Source organism: Lycium barbarum, chromosome 2 (genome assembly GCF_019175385.1).
Source record: "Lycium barbarum isolate Lr01 chromosome 2, ASM1917538v2, whole genome shotgun sequence".
In the NCBI taxonomy this organism is placed as follows: Eukaryota; Viridiplantae; Streptophyta; class Magnoliopsida; order Solanales; family Solanaceae; genus Lycium; species Lycium barbarum.
Genome location: NC_083338.1, coordinates 4,828,603 through 4,841,824, shown reverse-complemented (window position 1 = coordinate 4,841,824; position 13,222 = coordinate 4,828,603). Strand labels below are relative to the sequence as shown.

The following is a 13,222-nucleotide window of genomic DNA, read 5'->3' as shown; positions in this document are numbered from 1 at the left end:
CATATTAACCAATTAACTATATTCATGTAGTTTGGATTGTTCTGTCTTATTTAAATTATAATAATACATGTTTATGTAGTAGGTAATTAATTAACAAATGCTATTGAATCCATTCACACTCGGTTGATTTAAGACTTGCTTAGGCTACAATTCTTGTAATAAATTTTATGCACAAGAAAAAATAAACAGTAGAATGAGTAAAAGGTAACTACTTAGGCCCCATTTGCTTTATTAAAATTAAAACTTTTGAACCAGAATATCAAGATGTGGTATTACGATCTAAATATTAAATAATTAAATTATTTATTTTCATGATATTTAAACGTATAAAAAAATTATTTAAAAATTAATAGATATAAAAGTCGTATAAAATGCTAATTAATCTAATATTATATCAACGAAATATATTTAAGAACTTATGTGGCGGTGGTGGGTGTCGACTAAGGGTAGTGGTGTTGGCTGATGGTAATGGCGGTGAGCAGATGCGGATCGAGGATTTCAAGAGGATGAGTTCACCTTAGATTTTTTAAATAAAAAAAAAGACGTAAAAGGGCATTTAGTAGAAATTTCTCCAAATTCTTTTCTTTCTAGAAACAAGGATAAAAAGATTTGATCGAATATATATATTTTCATTTGGTTCGATCCCACAACCTTAAGGGGTTAAACTCAACACTTAAGCAGTGTTCCACTCAATCTAGTTTGATCATGTGTTCCTTTAGTTAATATTAGATATATTTTAAGGATTATATACATAATATACCGGGTTTAGTCGGGTGACCATGTGTTCACGTATTTTTAATGCATAGATTCACCCCTGGTTGTGAGTTGTAGTGATATAAAGTGGTTGGGCAATAGTGGTTGATAGTGATGGTCGATAGTGGTCGTTGGTAGTGACTGATGATTATACCGGATTATCGTGATAGCTTATGGTGTCGGTGATTAATAGCGATGGTTGGCGATACACAATAATCGATAGTTGTTAGTGGTGATTATGCATGGTAGTGATTAAGTGGCGGTTATTGTGATGGTGATGATTGTAAATGGCGACTATTGATTATGGTGATTGGCGGCAGTGTCAATATGGGAGATGGTAGTCTATAATGAGGTGGGTAGATGGTGGCAATTGATAGTTGATAATGGCGGGCGGCGACACTAATGATTAGTGGTTAGTAATGAAAGTGGATGGAGTAGTGATAAAATGTCATCTTTATTCTTTACTGAAATTCTTACCATTTTAATGATATTAACACTTTGTTATAGGTCTTAATCGCATTTAATGATTGAGATCTAAATACTCAAGATTCAAACTTAACGAATGAAATATCAATGATTAAGATTCAAAATTTCATTGAAGGCAAATAATCATTAAGATTTAGGTCTAATTAAGCTACTCCGACGATCTTGGTTGGGCTAAAATTCTTGAAACAAATTTTATTCAAAAGAACCACAGTAGAATGAGTAAAATTAGTAGTTCGTTACAAATAATAAGTTTTATGAATTTTAGATTATAATTCAGTCTTTTTCAACCAAGCCAGAGGGTTGCTAATTCATCATAGAAATTAAAAAATTTACTTAATTCGTCAAAAATCAAAATTTAGAAAAGAATTGTAATATTCAGAACTAGCTATGAGAATAAAATGTTAAATGAAGAAACATTTTTTTGTGGACAAATTTTATTGCAAGTTGTAGCAACTAAGGGACCATACATTTAGCATCACGTAAAAATATGTCAAAAAAAATAAAAAATTCCAAGGATGTGACAAAGCTAAGCTGCAAAGTCAAATTTCATCCAATCATCTCATTAAACTATATTGATTACCCACACTTTTATGCAAAATAAAAAACGGATATCGTGTGCATGTGTTGAACATGAAAAGTCAATGGTTAATGGTTTTATCTTCAAAGTGTTAACAATAACAAAAAGGAAATTTTCTAAAAGCAAAATTTAACACAATAGTAGTTTTTAATAAAAACAGCTTAGTTTATATACTAGTAAAGGTCAATAAATTATGTTCGGTATGCGAATAAAATCTCATATAAATAATTGAGAAGATGAGAAAACTACATAGAAAGTGTAGGCGATACTCTTAATTTTAGTGAGGCACATTGAGAAAATTGTGCGGGTTTTGCCCAAACTAAATAATATCACACAATATGAAGAGTATCTCCGGGGTGGTTTTAGCTCAACGACTGATTTATGAGCTAATGGTTCTATAAGACAACTAGGAAGCTGATAGCGGAGTGATGATATAGGGCTCTTCATAAAACAATCATATTGTGCAAAAAGAATCTCATATTTAATTAGTATTTTGAATGAATTATCTTTTTATTTTAATTTACTGTTACTAGATAAACCTAAGTTATAACTGAATTAAAATAGATGGAGTGAAGTTTACTGAATATATGTTGACTAATTGCAGCAGCCTGCAAGTAGTATCCTATAGGATTGAATATGGAGCTATTATAACTTTAGTATAACTGAGCCAAAGAAAGTAAATTCTATAGTTAGTAATTATTATGTTTTGTAGTGTTGTAGTTTTATTTGTTACTTAGCTTAGGAAACACTCATGCATAAGGCTTTTAAGCTGGTGATCATCTCCTACTATTTGCTATTATCATTTCAAATCGTAATGGGTGGTAAATACTCCGCTATTTTTTGTTAAAAATTTTGGGTCCAAATTTTAAAAATGAAGTGGTTTTTAATAAGAAATACTTTACCCCTTGCATGGATCCAAAACCAAAAATATTATTGCACATGTATTTATATGCAGAACAAGAGAATGAAAGGGGGTTCATCACAAAGAAATTAACATTGTATATATATCAGATTTAATTATTTCTTCATGTATATATAGTACATTTTTCTAGTGTTAATTTTTTTATTGTTTGAATCCTATCTTTTGTTGAAAATTCTGCCGCTGTTGTCCGAGTTAGATCCTCCAAAAATGCACAGCTTTTGAAGAATATGATACTCCCCGACAATATTTTTGAATAATATGATCAAAATAGCTTTAATTACCCTCCAAACGGAACTTTCTGATGCGGATCCAAATTAATCAGACCTCATCATAACGTATATCGAATATTAGAAAGTAAACAATATCGTACTTTATGTTAATTAATGATATGTAGTAGATTTTTCCACGATAGATTGCAGATCGTGTCTTAATTAATTCCAACCATTATTATATAGTTCAATAAAATTAGAAAAAGTATGCTTCATGCATTTCGTGTTCCCTATTTCATGCAAGCGGTGACGTACCAAATGCATGTTTCTCTTTGAATTCGTCAATTTTCATTAAAAAAAAAAAAAAAAACTGAAATGTCAAAAAAAAGATGCTTAAAATTTTTACGCAAATTTAAAATATATATATAAAAAGAGTGTAAATATCTACGGTTTAGGAGCCAATTAAACCGACATTTTTTTTTTACACACTCTCTCTCGCATGGTGCTCCTACTAGCTAGTCTAAAAAAGATTATTTTATTGTTTTAACTCTTTTAAAAATCCAACTGATGAACATAAACTCTTACTCCTTTTTTTTTTTTTTTTGGGAGAAACATTAACATAATTGTCTGTTCACCAATTAATTAAGCATGCTTACTATTATTGAAAGTACTTATTCCCACCCGATATTTACTTGGAGTAAATACGGGATACATACAGTATAAGCTTTTTCCCTTCAAATTGTAGTAATTAATTCACAATACTAATACACTTTATTACACATTGAATTTTGAAAACCATATCGAAATATAGTTATTTCTTTGCATGTACGTAATAATCATCAATAAGTAAACTTTAAATTTTCCATTTAAACACTTAAATGTGAGTTAATTTTTTCTCTACTGCTGTTAATTATTTCTAAAAACACTAGCAAACTATAAATTTTCCATTTAAACACTTAAATGTGAGTTAATTTTTTCTCTACTGCTGTTAATTATTTCTAAAAACACTTAGCAAACTATATTACACATTGACTTTGCACACCATGTCGAACATATGGAGTTATCTCTTTGTATGTACGTATACGTAATACTCATCAATTAACTAAGCTTTAATTATTCTGTTTATACACTTAGTGCAAGTTAATTTTTTCTCTACAACTGTTAAGTATTTCTAAAAACACTAAGAAACTATATTACGCATTGATTTTGTACACTATATCAAAGATAGTTGTAATTGCTTTGCATGTAAGTAACATGTATTAAGGAGTAATTAAGCCCTAATTTTCTCTTTATGTACACTAACTTCTAGATTGCAAAAATATGTTTAAACCACTTATCTAGTCATTTATAGATTCAGACAATCAATATACTTCATTTAATTACAACTTTGTCTTCACGTAAGTTTTCACCAAACAATGTCTATATCCTCTTTTTTTCTTCTTGGTTTACACTTGATAAGTTGATATCCAGTAGGCGCGGAACTAGGGTCACAAAGGCTTAATCTGAACCCCTTCATTGAAAAATTAAATTGTATATACAATTTGAATTTGATCCCCTTCATTGGAAAATTAAACGGTATATACAATTTGACCTCAATAACAATAATCTTCTATAATAATATTTCACCGTAACAATTAAATTTTCTTTGTATATTATATTATATTATATTATATGTTCCACGTAACATTGTATTATAGCAGCCAAAAGATATCCGAACAAACAACATTCTCACAGAGAGGTTTGACTGTGTAAAGTTAAAATTATCTTTTGTTTATATATTGTAGATGTTGAATTCTTTGACGTCCCCTAGTATATATTACGGTTCGGCCACTAATGTCCAACAATATTCGTTTTGGGGCCCGATTAATTAGGTTTTGTGCCGAAAAAATCTACTTTGAAAATAAAATGATCCATGTAAAAAACTTCATTGCAACATTCGAATTTAAGATTTTTGACTAAGAATAGAGAAATTATCAAATCTGATCACAATGTTTAGTAGTATTTTTTTATTTTCTGATAATAACTAGAATAAATTACTGTCAAAATATTCTCAATGTAGAAAACTTATGAGCTAAGAAAAATTAGAACAATAAGTGAAATTTTCAAAAAAGAACTTAGGGCAGCTCGGTGCACAAAACATGCATTAGCAGGATCAGTGAAAGACCACATCCAAGGAATGTGATGCATGCACTAGACATCTTAATATAACACAAGTATTAGTGGCTGCTTCCACCAACTCGTGACCTATACCTTTAGAAAAACACATTATGAGAGAAGGCACCAAGAATTTTCCATGATTTCAACAAACCTAATCTTTGATTATCTTGACCATCAAAAAGAAAACTAGAATGCAAGTCAACTCCTTTGTTCCCACGCCGTTTTATTCGCAATATAACAATCAACACTTTCACCGACCCACTACCCCTTCTAACCACCCACCCCTCACGAAGTATATCTAAGGTTGTTTATAGTGGGTGGGTCCATCGATTTAAGTGTGTTCAAGATTTAAATTGTATTTAACTAAAATAATTTTTAACCTTTGTATTGTAAGTATTTTTTTTATATATACAGTATAATTTTACAAGAATGAGTGTTCAACTGATTACCATTTAAGTTTACCTGCTAATTGCTATGCTATCATTTCTCACAGGACCATCAAAATTGTGACGATGGTAAATAACTCTCCATCCATAATCAATATTTTTTTCAATAAGATCATCAAAAGATTACAATCAAGTGATAAGTAATTCTTCATCTATAATTAGAAGTAGTTTTTTATAAGATCATCCAATATTGTAACAAATAGTAAGTAATCTTTCATTTATAATCACAAGAGTTTGTCACAAAGCCATTAAAGATTTGACGGTTAGTAGATAATCCTCCATTTATAATTTGAATTGTTTTTCATAAAATCATTAAAGATGGTGATCGATCATGGATGGTAAATAACTTTTCCATCCATAATCAAAAGTGTTGTTCATCAAATCATTAAAGATTGTGACGGGTGATAAGTAACTCTCCATCCAAATAAAAAATGATTTTTATAAGATCATTAAAGACTATGACCGGTGGTATGTAACTCTTCATCCATAAGTAAAAGTGTTTTATAAGATCATCAAAATTGTGACGGGCGTAAATAACACTCCACCCATAATCAATATTTTTTTCACAAGATCATCAAAAGATTACGACAAATAATAAGTAATCTCCATCTATAAATAAAAGTATCTTTCTTAAGATCATCAAACATTATAACAAATAGTAAGTAATCCATCATTTATAATTAGAAGTGTTTCACACAGTCATTAAAAGTTGTGACGGTTGGTAGATAATCCTCTATCTATAATTAGAACTGTTTTTCATAAGATCATTAGAGATAGTGACGAATAGTAAGTAACTTTTCATCCATATTCAAAAGTGTTTTTCATCGAATCATTAAAGATTATGATGAACGGTAAGTATCTTTCATGCATAATCAGAAGTTTTCTTGTAATATTATCAAAAAAAGTGATGGGCGGTAAGTATTCCTTCGTAATAACAAAACTCTAATTTATCTCTAAAAATAAAATATATGAAAAGTTTCAACACAGATTAAATTAATTAAACTCAAAATTAGTATCAAAGAATGTGGTGCAGCGAGATTGCTCTTTCCTTAACTAGAGGTTTCGGTTTCAAGCCTTGCATAAGGAAAAATCGTTGGCAGAAAACGCTTACCCCGAAAGAGCCCTACACGGTACAAATCCGGATATAGTCAGACTTTAATGCTGATATCGAACATCAGATAAAAAATAAAAAAACTTAAAACTGATATTGCACACCAAATAAAAAATAGAAAAAAAAAAAAAAAAACAAGAAGTTTCCTCACAAGAACCCAAAACACCACATCACATACTTGAAAACCTCGGCTTAAAACTCCCCTGGCATTTGCTCTCTCTCTCAATATACATGTGGTATATATAAACAAACAAATACTATACAAACACAATATATTCTTCTCAAGGTACCTAGAAAACTTTAACGGCATATTCTTCTCTCTCTATATACTAGCTGTGCTTTCTTGGAAAATCATCAAGAGAACTTGAAAAAAAATTCAATTTTTTCCTCTCTAAATCTAAACCCGTGTAGTACTCATGGATCTTGAAAAAGGGTGTCAAAAAAATCCATTTTTGCTTGAAAAAACCAATCTTTTCCTCTAAAAAACAAAACCATATCCCTAAAAATTAAAAACCCATGTAGTACTCACTGATCTTGAAAAAGGGGCCATTCTTGCTTGAAAAAACCATTAGTTTTCTCATAAAAACAACCCATTTTCCCTAAAAAAAAAAAAAAAAAAACCCATGTAGTACTCACAAATCTTGAAAAAGGGTGTCAAAAAAAATTAAATTTTTTGTCATTTTTGTGTGAGAAATGGTGGTAAAAATGATGAAATGGCGACCATGGCCACCACTTATTTCAAAGAAATTTGAAGTTAAGATTTTTGTAGGCAAACTTGAAAATTTGGTGGTGAATGATGTGTCATCTAGTGGTGGTGGTGTTACAGTGGAGATAAGGTGGAAAGGACCACCAAAAATAGCTTTGAGTTCTTTTAGAAAAACAGTTAAGAGAAACTGTACTAAAGAGGAAAGTGTTAAACATGGACCAAATGGTGTTGTTTTTGTTGAGTGGGATGAAGAGTTTCAGAGTTTGTGTAATTTGTCTGGTTATAAAGACAATGTGTTTCATCCTTGGGAAATTGCCTTCACTGTGTTGAATGTGAGAATTTTTTCCTTTTTTTATTCAGTTTTTAATATTTAATATCTTGCCTTATATTGATTAGATCTTTTATGTGAGTAGTATCTTTTTATGTTTTAACTATGACTGGTTGAAGTTATGTTTGGAATGTTTTATATTTAGTCAAAGGAAAAGAGGAAAATGATGTGATCTAGTGAAAATGAGTCTTCATTATCATTTCTTGCCATATTTTGTGTGGATATGTTGGAAAATTATCTCAATTTTGTGTTTCTGTATTGAATGTGAGATTCTCAGTTTATCTTTAGTTCTTAGAAGTTTTCACTTTTTTTATTCAGTTTCATGTTTAGTGTCTTGCCTTGTATTACTTAGATCTTTTATGGAGTAGCATCTTTTGTGTGATCTCTTTATGTTTTAATTATGACTGGTTGAAGTTATGTTTGGAAATGATTTTAGGGGTTTTTTATTTAGTCAAAGGAGAAGAGGATAATATATGATCTAGTGAAAATGAGTGTTCATTGTCGTTTCTTGCGTTATTTTGTGTGGATATGTTGTAAAATTTTCTCAATTTGTTTTTCTGTATTGGTGATTTGATTTTAGATGGACTGATGATAATCTGTAGAAATGAATGTTGTTATATGTTCTAATCATTTATTTTGTGCTGGTTGTTTGTAGAAAATTGTGGCTACAGCTACTTTTTTTAAAAATAGCTTTGAACGCTCTACCATCTGATATCTTGATAGTTTTTGGGGAAAAGTCTTATTCTTGAATCCATTTGAAGTTTGAATCAAGTCGAGTGGTAATGTGTTTGTTTGCTGTCGAAAGAAAGATTCTGGTAGTTATGCTTACGTGGTATGGGATGGAAACCGGGAAGTCAAGGAACATTTTAATGGAATTTGTCGTTACGCAGCCGACGCATATTGAGATTTATGCTGTTGTTTCCAATTAGGCAGCGAATGCTATGGATGTTTGTCGTGTTGCGTCCATTGCTTAAGCTAAAATTTCCTCTTTCTTTTGGTTATCTTAGTGATTCATTGGATGGATTTTTGTCGCCTTGCATCTGTCGGTTGCCCTTTTTCACTAGTAAAATACCTACCTCTTTGCCTTGCTCTAAACATGAGAGTAAGGTTATGTCGGAAGGCGGGAAACGAGATATGTAGTCTAATACATGGCTTGTCTTCTCTTTAATGGTTAAAGAAGACCTAAAGAGACGTTTTCGTCTGGAGTGAGGTTCGTTTTGTTGTTTACATCTCCCTCCTATTGTGCTCTAGAAAAGACTTGCAGACTTAAATACTAATCCATTTTATGAAACTGAGATTTTGGAAATTGAACTAAGAAGAAGATAGATGACTTATTTTGTTTCTTCTGGATCGTTTGCTGCTTATAAGTGGTACTATGGTACCAATATTGGACACTAAGCAGCAGTCATGTTTATTTATATCGAATTATATGATGTTCCACATCGGATAAGTACATTATTAGAAAAAAAAAAAAAGAAGGGGCGGTGCTCAGATTCATTCACATCACGTCATGGCCAACTTTTAAAAACTGTCTTCTAAATCAGTGCTGAATAACACCCGTGAACCCCATAATTGGGTTACACATGCGGGACGTTGTTGAATAATATAACATTCTACATCAGCTACATTATCATCGTACTAAGGGTTTATGCAGATCTTGAACTAATCTAAACTTTGCCATAAAGGGGATGGTCGGATACTCAAATTCTTTTAAATCTACATCCGTATCTCGATTTCTTTATATGTGAACTGATTTATGGTTTCCACCAAATTTTATGTTTGATCATTAAGGATGTAGATGCTATTTTGACTGTTTAGATTCTTATAGCTGGCATAACCATCTTTTGCTTTAGTTATTTGTTCATGGAGACTGATTTTTGTTTCTGGTCCAGGGTATAAATTCGAAGAATAAGGCACCTGTCGTTGGTACAGCTGTCTTAAACGTCGCTGAATTCGCCGCCAAGATAGAGGAGAAAGAATTTAAACTAAACATTCCTTTGGTAGTTCCAGGGGTTGCTTCTGAGACTCGGCCCACACTTTGTGTATGTTCCTTTTATTTCCTGAGTTAATTTCTTCATAACATGTTATTCTTACTACTACCCTCGTCGAAGAATTGTTATTTTTAGGGGTTTTTTCATTTTTGGCCTGTCAACCGAAATTAATTATGGGCGCTAGTCAAGATATACAAAACCTGTACATTGATTATTGTATATTATATGTATATTTATTTAAAACCTATTCATTTGCTGGCTATTATTCTTTTGAGCGGTCCAAAAATGTAATTATCCCTTATTCTTACTTGACTTGATCTCTAAATGTCATACAGATATCGCTTAGCTTGTCCGAACTAAGAGCTGCCCAAGAGTCAGCAGAGTTGGTTCAGAGGCCGCTAGCTCCCGTTCAATCTCCAACACAGTCCGGAGAAACTCCGCCTGTAGAAAAGGATGAGCTTTCTGCACTCAAAGCTGGCCTCAGAAAGGTTAAAATATTTACGGAGTATGTGTCAACTCGGAGAGCAAAGAAAGCTTGTCGAGAAGAAGAGGGTAGTGAAGAGAGATGCTCTGCGAGGAGTGAAGATGGGGAATACACTTATCCTTTTGATTCCGAGTCCAATGATGAGTATGAAGGAGAGTCAGATTCCGACTCCAATGTTAGGAAGTCATTTAATTATGGTCCATTGGCTTACGCGAATTGTGCAGGAGTTTCTTCTTTTCATTCTAGTACAAGGGTCAACGGTGAGGGTGGCGAGGATTGGGTTTATTTTAGCAACCGCAGATCAGATGTGGGCTGCTCGCAACCGGATGAGCAGATCAACTGTGCTTCTGATCTTGTAGTTTTGCAGAATTCAAAGCGAAGTATCCTGCCTTGGAGGAAGAGGAAGCTGAGCTTTAGATCTCCTAAATCCAAGGGGGAACCACTGTTGAAGAAGGATAATGGGGAAGAAGGTGGAGATGATATTGACTTTGATCGTCGGCAGCTCAGTTCTGATGAATCTCTGTCATTTGGGGTAAGATCTATAAGCCTCTCTTTTAACAGACGTTCCACTTCTGTACTAGTTATCCAAAAGCCCAAATTTAGTATGTCTGGTCAGCGCAAACCAGATTTCCGTTTCTAGTATGTTGAATCAAATGAGAGTAGTTAGAATTTAGAACGTATAACTTAGGCAGCAACTTTCTCACCTTATACATCTAATGAGCCGCATGCTGCTTGGACTCGGGTGCGAGTGTCCGATCCGGTTGCTGATCTAAAGGTCGGATTCCTCATCACATAAATTTTAGTATTCGGAGGTATTGATGCCAATAAATGTATATTACGACATAAAAAGTATATATTTCAATTAGTTAAAAGTTATTGAACTAAAACTAATAAAACTTCATTCTTTACGAATACCAATATTCTATTCTTATCTTGCATAAGAGAAAAACATTCTCATATAATGGAGGTCTCAGGTTCGAAACCCCTGCCTACGACAACAGGAGATTTGCCTTTTGGGTCGAGCTCGTCGCACGGGGCTTGCCTAGTGCGGGTTATCTCTCCTGTGTGGTTTGCGAGCTATTACACAGGAGCTGGGTTTACCCTGTGCTCACCCGAAGGGTAGCGGCTGCGGGTTCCCATGTCATAAAAAAAAAATATACATGAACCGAAAAATCAAACCAAATACCCTATCAATCTATACTTCTCGGTCCTAGAATGAGGCCAAAGTACCCAAGATTAGTTGACCAAATCCATTATGGATCCCACACCGTCACCCATGTTGTGTCTTCAGGGGTGCGGCTGGGATTTTGAAGAGTCCGGGCAACATAGAATGAGCCCATATTGGTGCTTGACACTGTCTCGAATTTATCTTATAAATCTGCTATGTTTAGGCCCTGTTATAATTTTCTTACAAGTAAATTTGATATTGACTAGCAGTGGCACAAGGTGGAGGAAGACTCGACTGCCAATCGATCTTCAGTATCTGAGTTTGGTGAGGACAATTTTGCTGTCGGCGCTTGGGAACAGAGAGAGATAGTAAGTCGGGATGGACACATGAAGCTTAAAACTCAGGTATTCTTTGCTTCCATTGACCAGCGAAGTGAGCGAGCTGCTGGAGAAAGTGCGTGCACAGCCCTCGTGGCCGTGCTTGCTGATTGGTTGCAGAACAACCGCGATCTCATGCCCATTAAGTCGCAGTTCGATAGCTTAATTAGAGAAGGTTCATTAGAGTGGAGGAAACTTTGTGAAAACGAAACATACAGGGAACGGTTCCCTGACAAGCACTTTGATCTGGAGACGGTCCTTCAAGCCAAAATTCGCTCGATATCCGTTGTGCCAGGGAAGTCCTTTGTCGGATTTTTCCACCCCGATGAAGGGATGGATGAGGGAGGATTCGATTTTCTGCATGGTGCTATGTCGTTCGACAATATTTGGGATGAAATTAGCCCTTCTGTCGGTGAACCACAAATCTATATTGTGAGTTGGAACGACCATTTTTTCGTCCTGAAGGTTGAAGCGGAAGCTTACTACATTATCGACACCTTAGGCGAGAGACTCTACGAGGGATGCAATCAAGCTTATATACTGAAGTTCGACAAGGATACAACCATCTATAAACAGCCCGGCCCTACTACAAATTCTACCGAAGAAAAACCTGCTGCTGATCATCAAAGTATTTCTACGATAGTTGAACCAACACTTAGCGATGCTCCTCTAAGCAGTGAAACAGTGAACGAATCGGATGAACAGTTGAAGGTCGGGACCGCAGAAGAAATTATCTGTCAAGGCAAAGAGTCTTGCAAAGACTACATCAAGAGTTTTTTGGCTGCCATACCGATAAGGGAACTGCAGGCAGATATCAAGAAAGGTTTGATAACGTCAACCCCTCTTCATCACCGGCTTCAGATTGAACTCCACTACACTCATTTACAACAAGAAGCACCCATAACTCCAGCAATAGAGATGGCGACGGCTGCACAAGAATCGCCTGCAGTTGCAATGACTGAGATCTCGGTGTAGAGTCTTTTAACTGTACATTTAAGAAGTGAGTAGTTTCTAACTAGTTTTCGTTCTGTTAGCGACAGGGATGAATGGTGCTTTAAGAAGCATGCAAGCCCATGTTATCTCTTTCAAGTGGTTTAAGAGGATCTTTGTTTTTTCCCTTGCCATGTCTTTGTGTTGCATTAGAGTAAAGATAGTGTTAAGCTTCTATGGAAGCAAAAGTTTGTATATCAACCTTCTGTCATGGAATTATAATAGTAGATGGTTTTTAACTTCTGAGCTTTGTTCTATCACTGCATGCCTTGGTTATATTCTATATAAATGTTCTGAACATACTTGGTAAACATTAATTGCAGCCCTTATTTCTGAAAACGATTTGTGACTTCACTTTTAGTTTCCTAGGTGTTAAGAAAGTTAAATAGAAGGTTCTAAAGATGGTTATCTGATTTATGTTGTATGGAAAAAATGTTTTTCTTTCTAGACTAGATTGCATAGTAGGTTGAAATGGAGCAACGGTAAAATTGCATTCGTGTGATCTATATGTGATCTA

General features: G+C 33.8%; 1 protein-coding gene across 1 annotated transcript; it reads left to right on the top strand.

Moving 5' to 3' along the window:
* The first annotated feature begins 6,907 nt into the window (after positions 1–6,907).
* On the top strand, positions 6,908–12,948 carry LOC132625940 (uncharacterized). The gene is made up of 4 exons (XM_060340598.1): positions 6,908–7,699; positions 9,588–9,737; positions 10,022–10,702; positions 11,608–12,948. Exons 1-4 carry the CDS (start codon positions 7,355–7,357, stop codon positions 12,688–12,690), a joined length of 2,259 nt encoding a protein of 752 aa, XP_060196581.1. The 5' UTR covers positions 6,908–7,354; the 3' UTR covers positions 12,691–12,948.
* Positions 12,949–13,222: the final 274 nt, after the last annotated feature.

Coding starts and splice junctions, on each gene's coding strand:
- LOC132625940 (XM_060340598.1), top strand. CDS start 7,355: ATGGTGGTAAAAATGATGAAATGGCGACCATGGCCACCACTTATTTCA. Junction 9,738..10,021: donor AGACTCGGCCCACACTTTGT/GTATGTTCCTTT, acceptor AATGTCATACAG/ATATCGCTTAGCTTGTCCGA. Junction 10,703..11,607: donor ATGAATCTCTGTCATTTGGG/GTAAGATCTATA, acceptor ATTGACTAGCAG/TGGCACAAGGTGGAGGAAGA.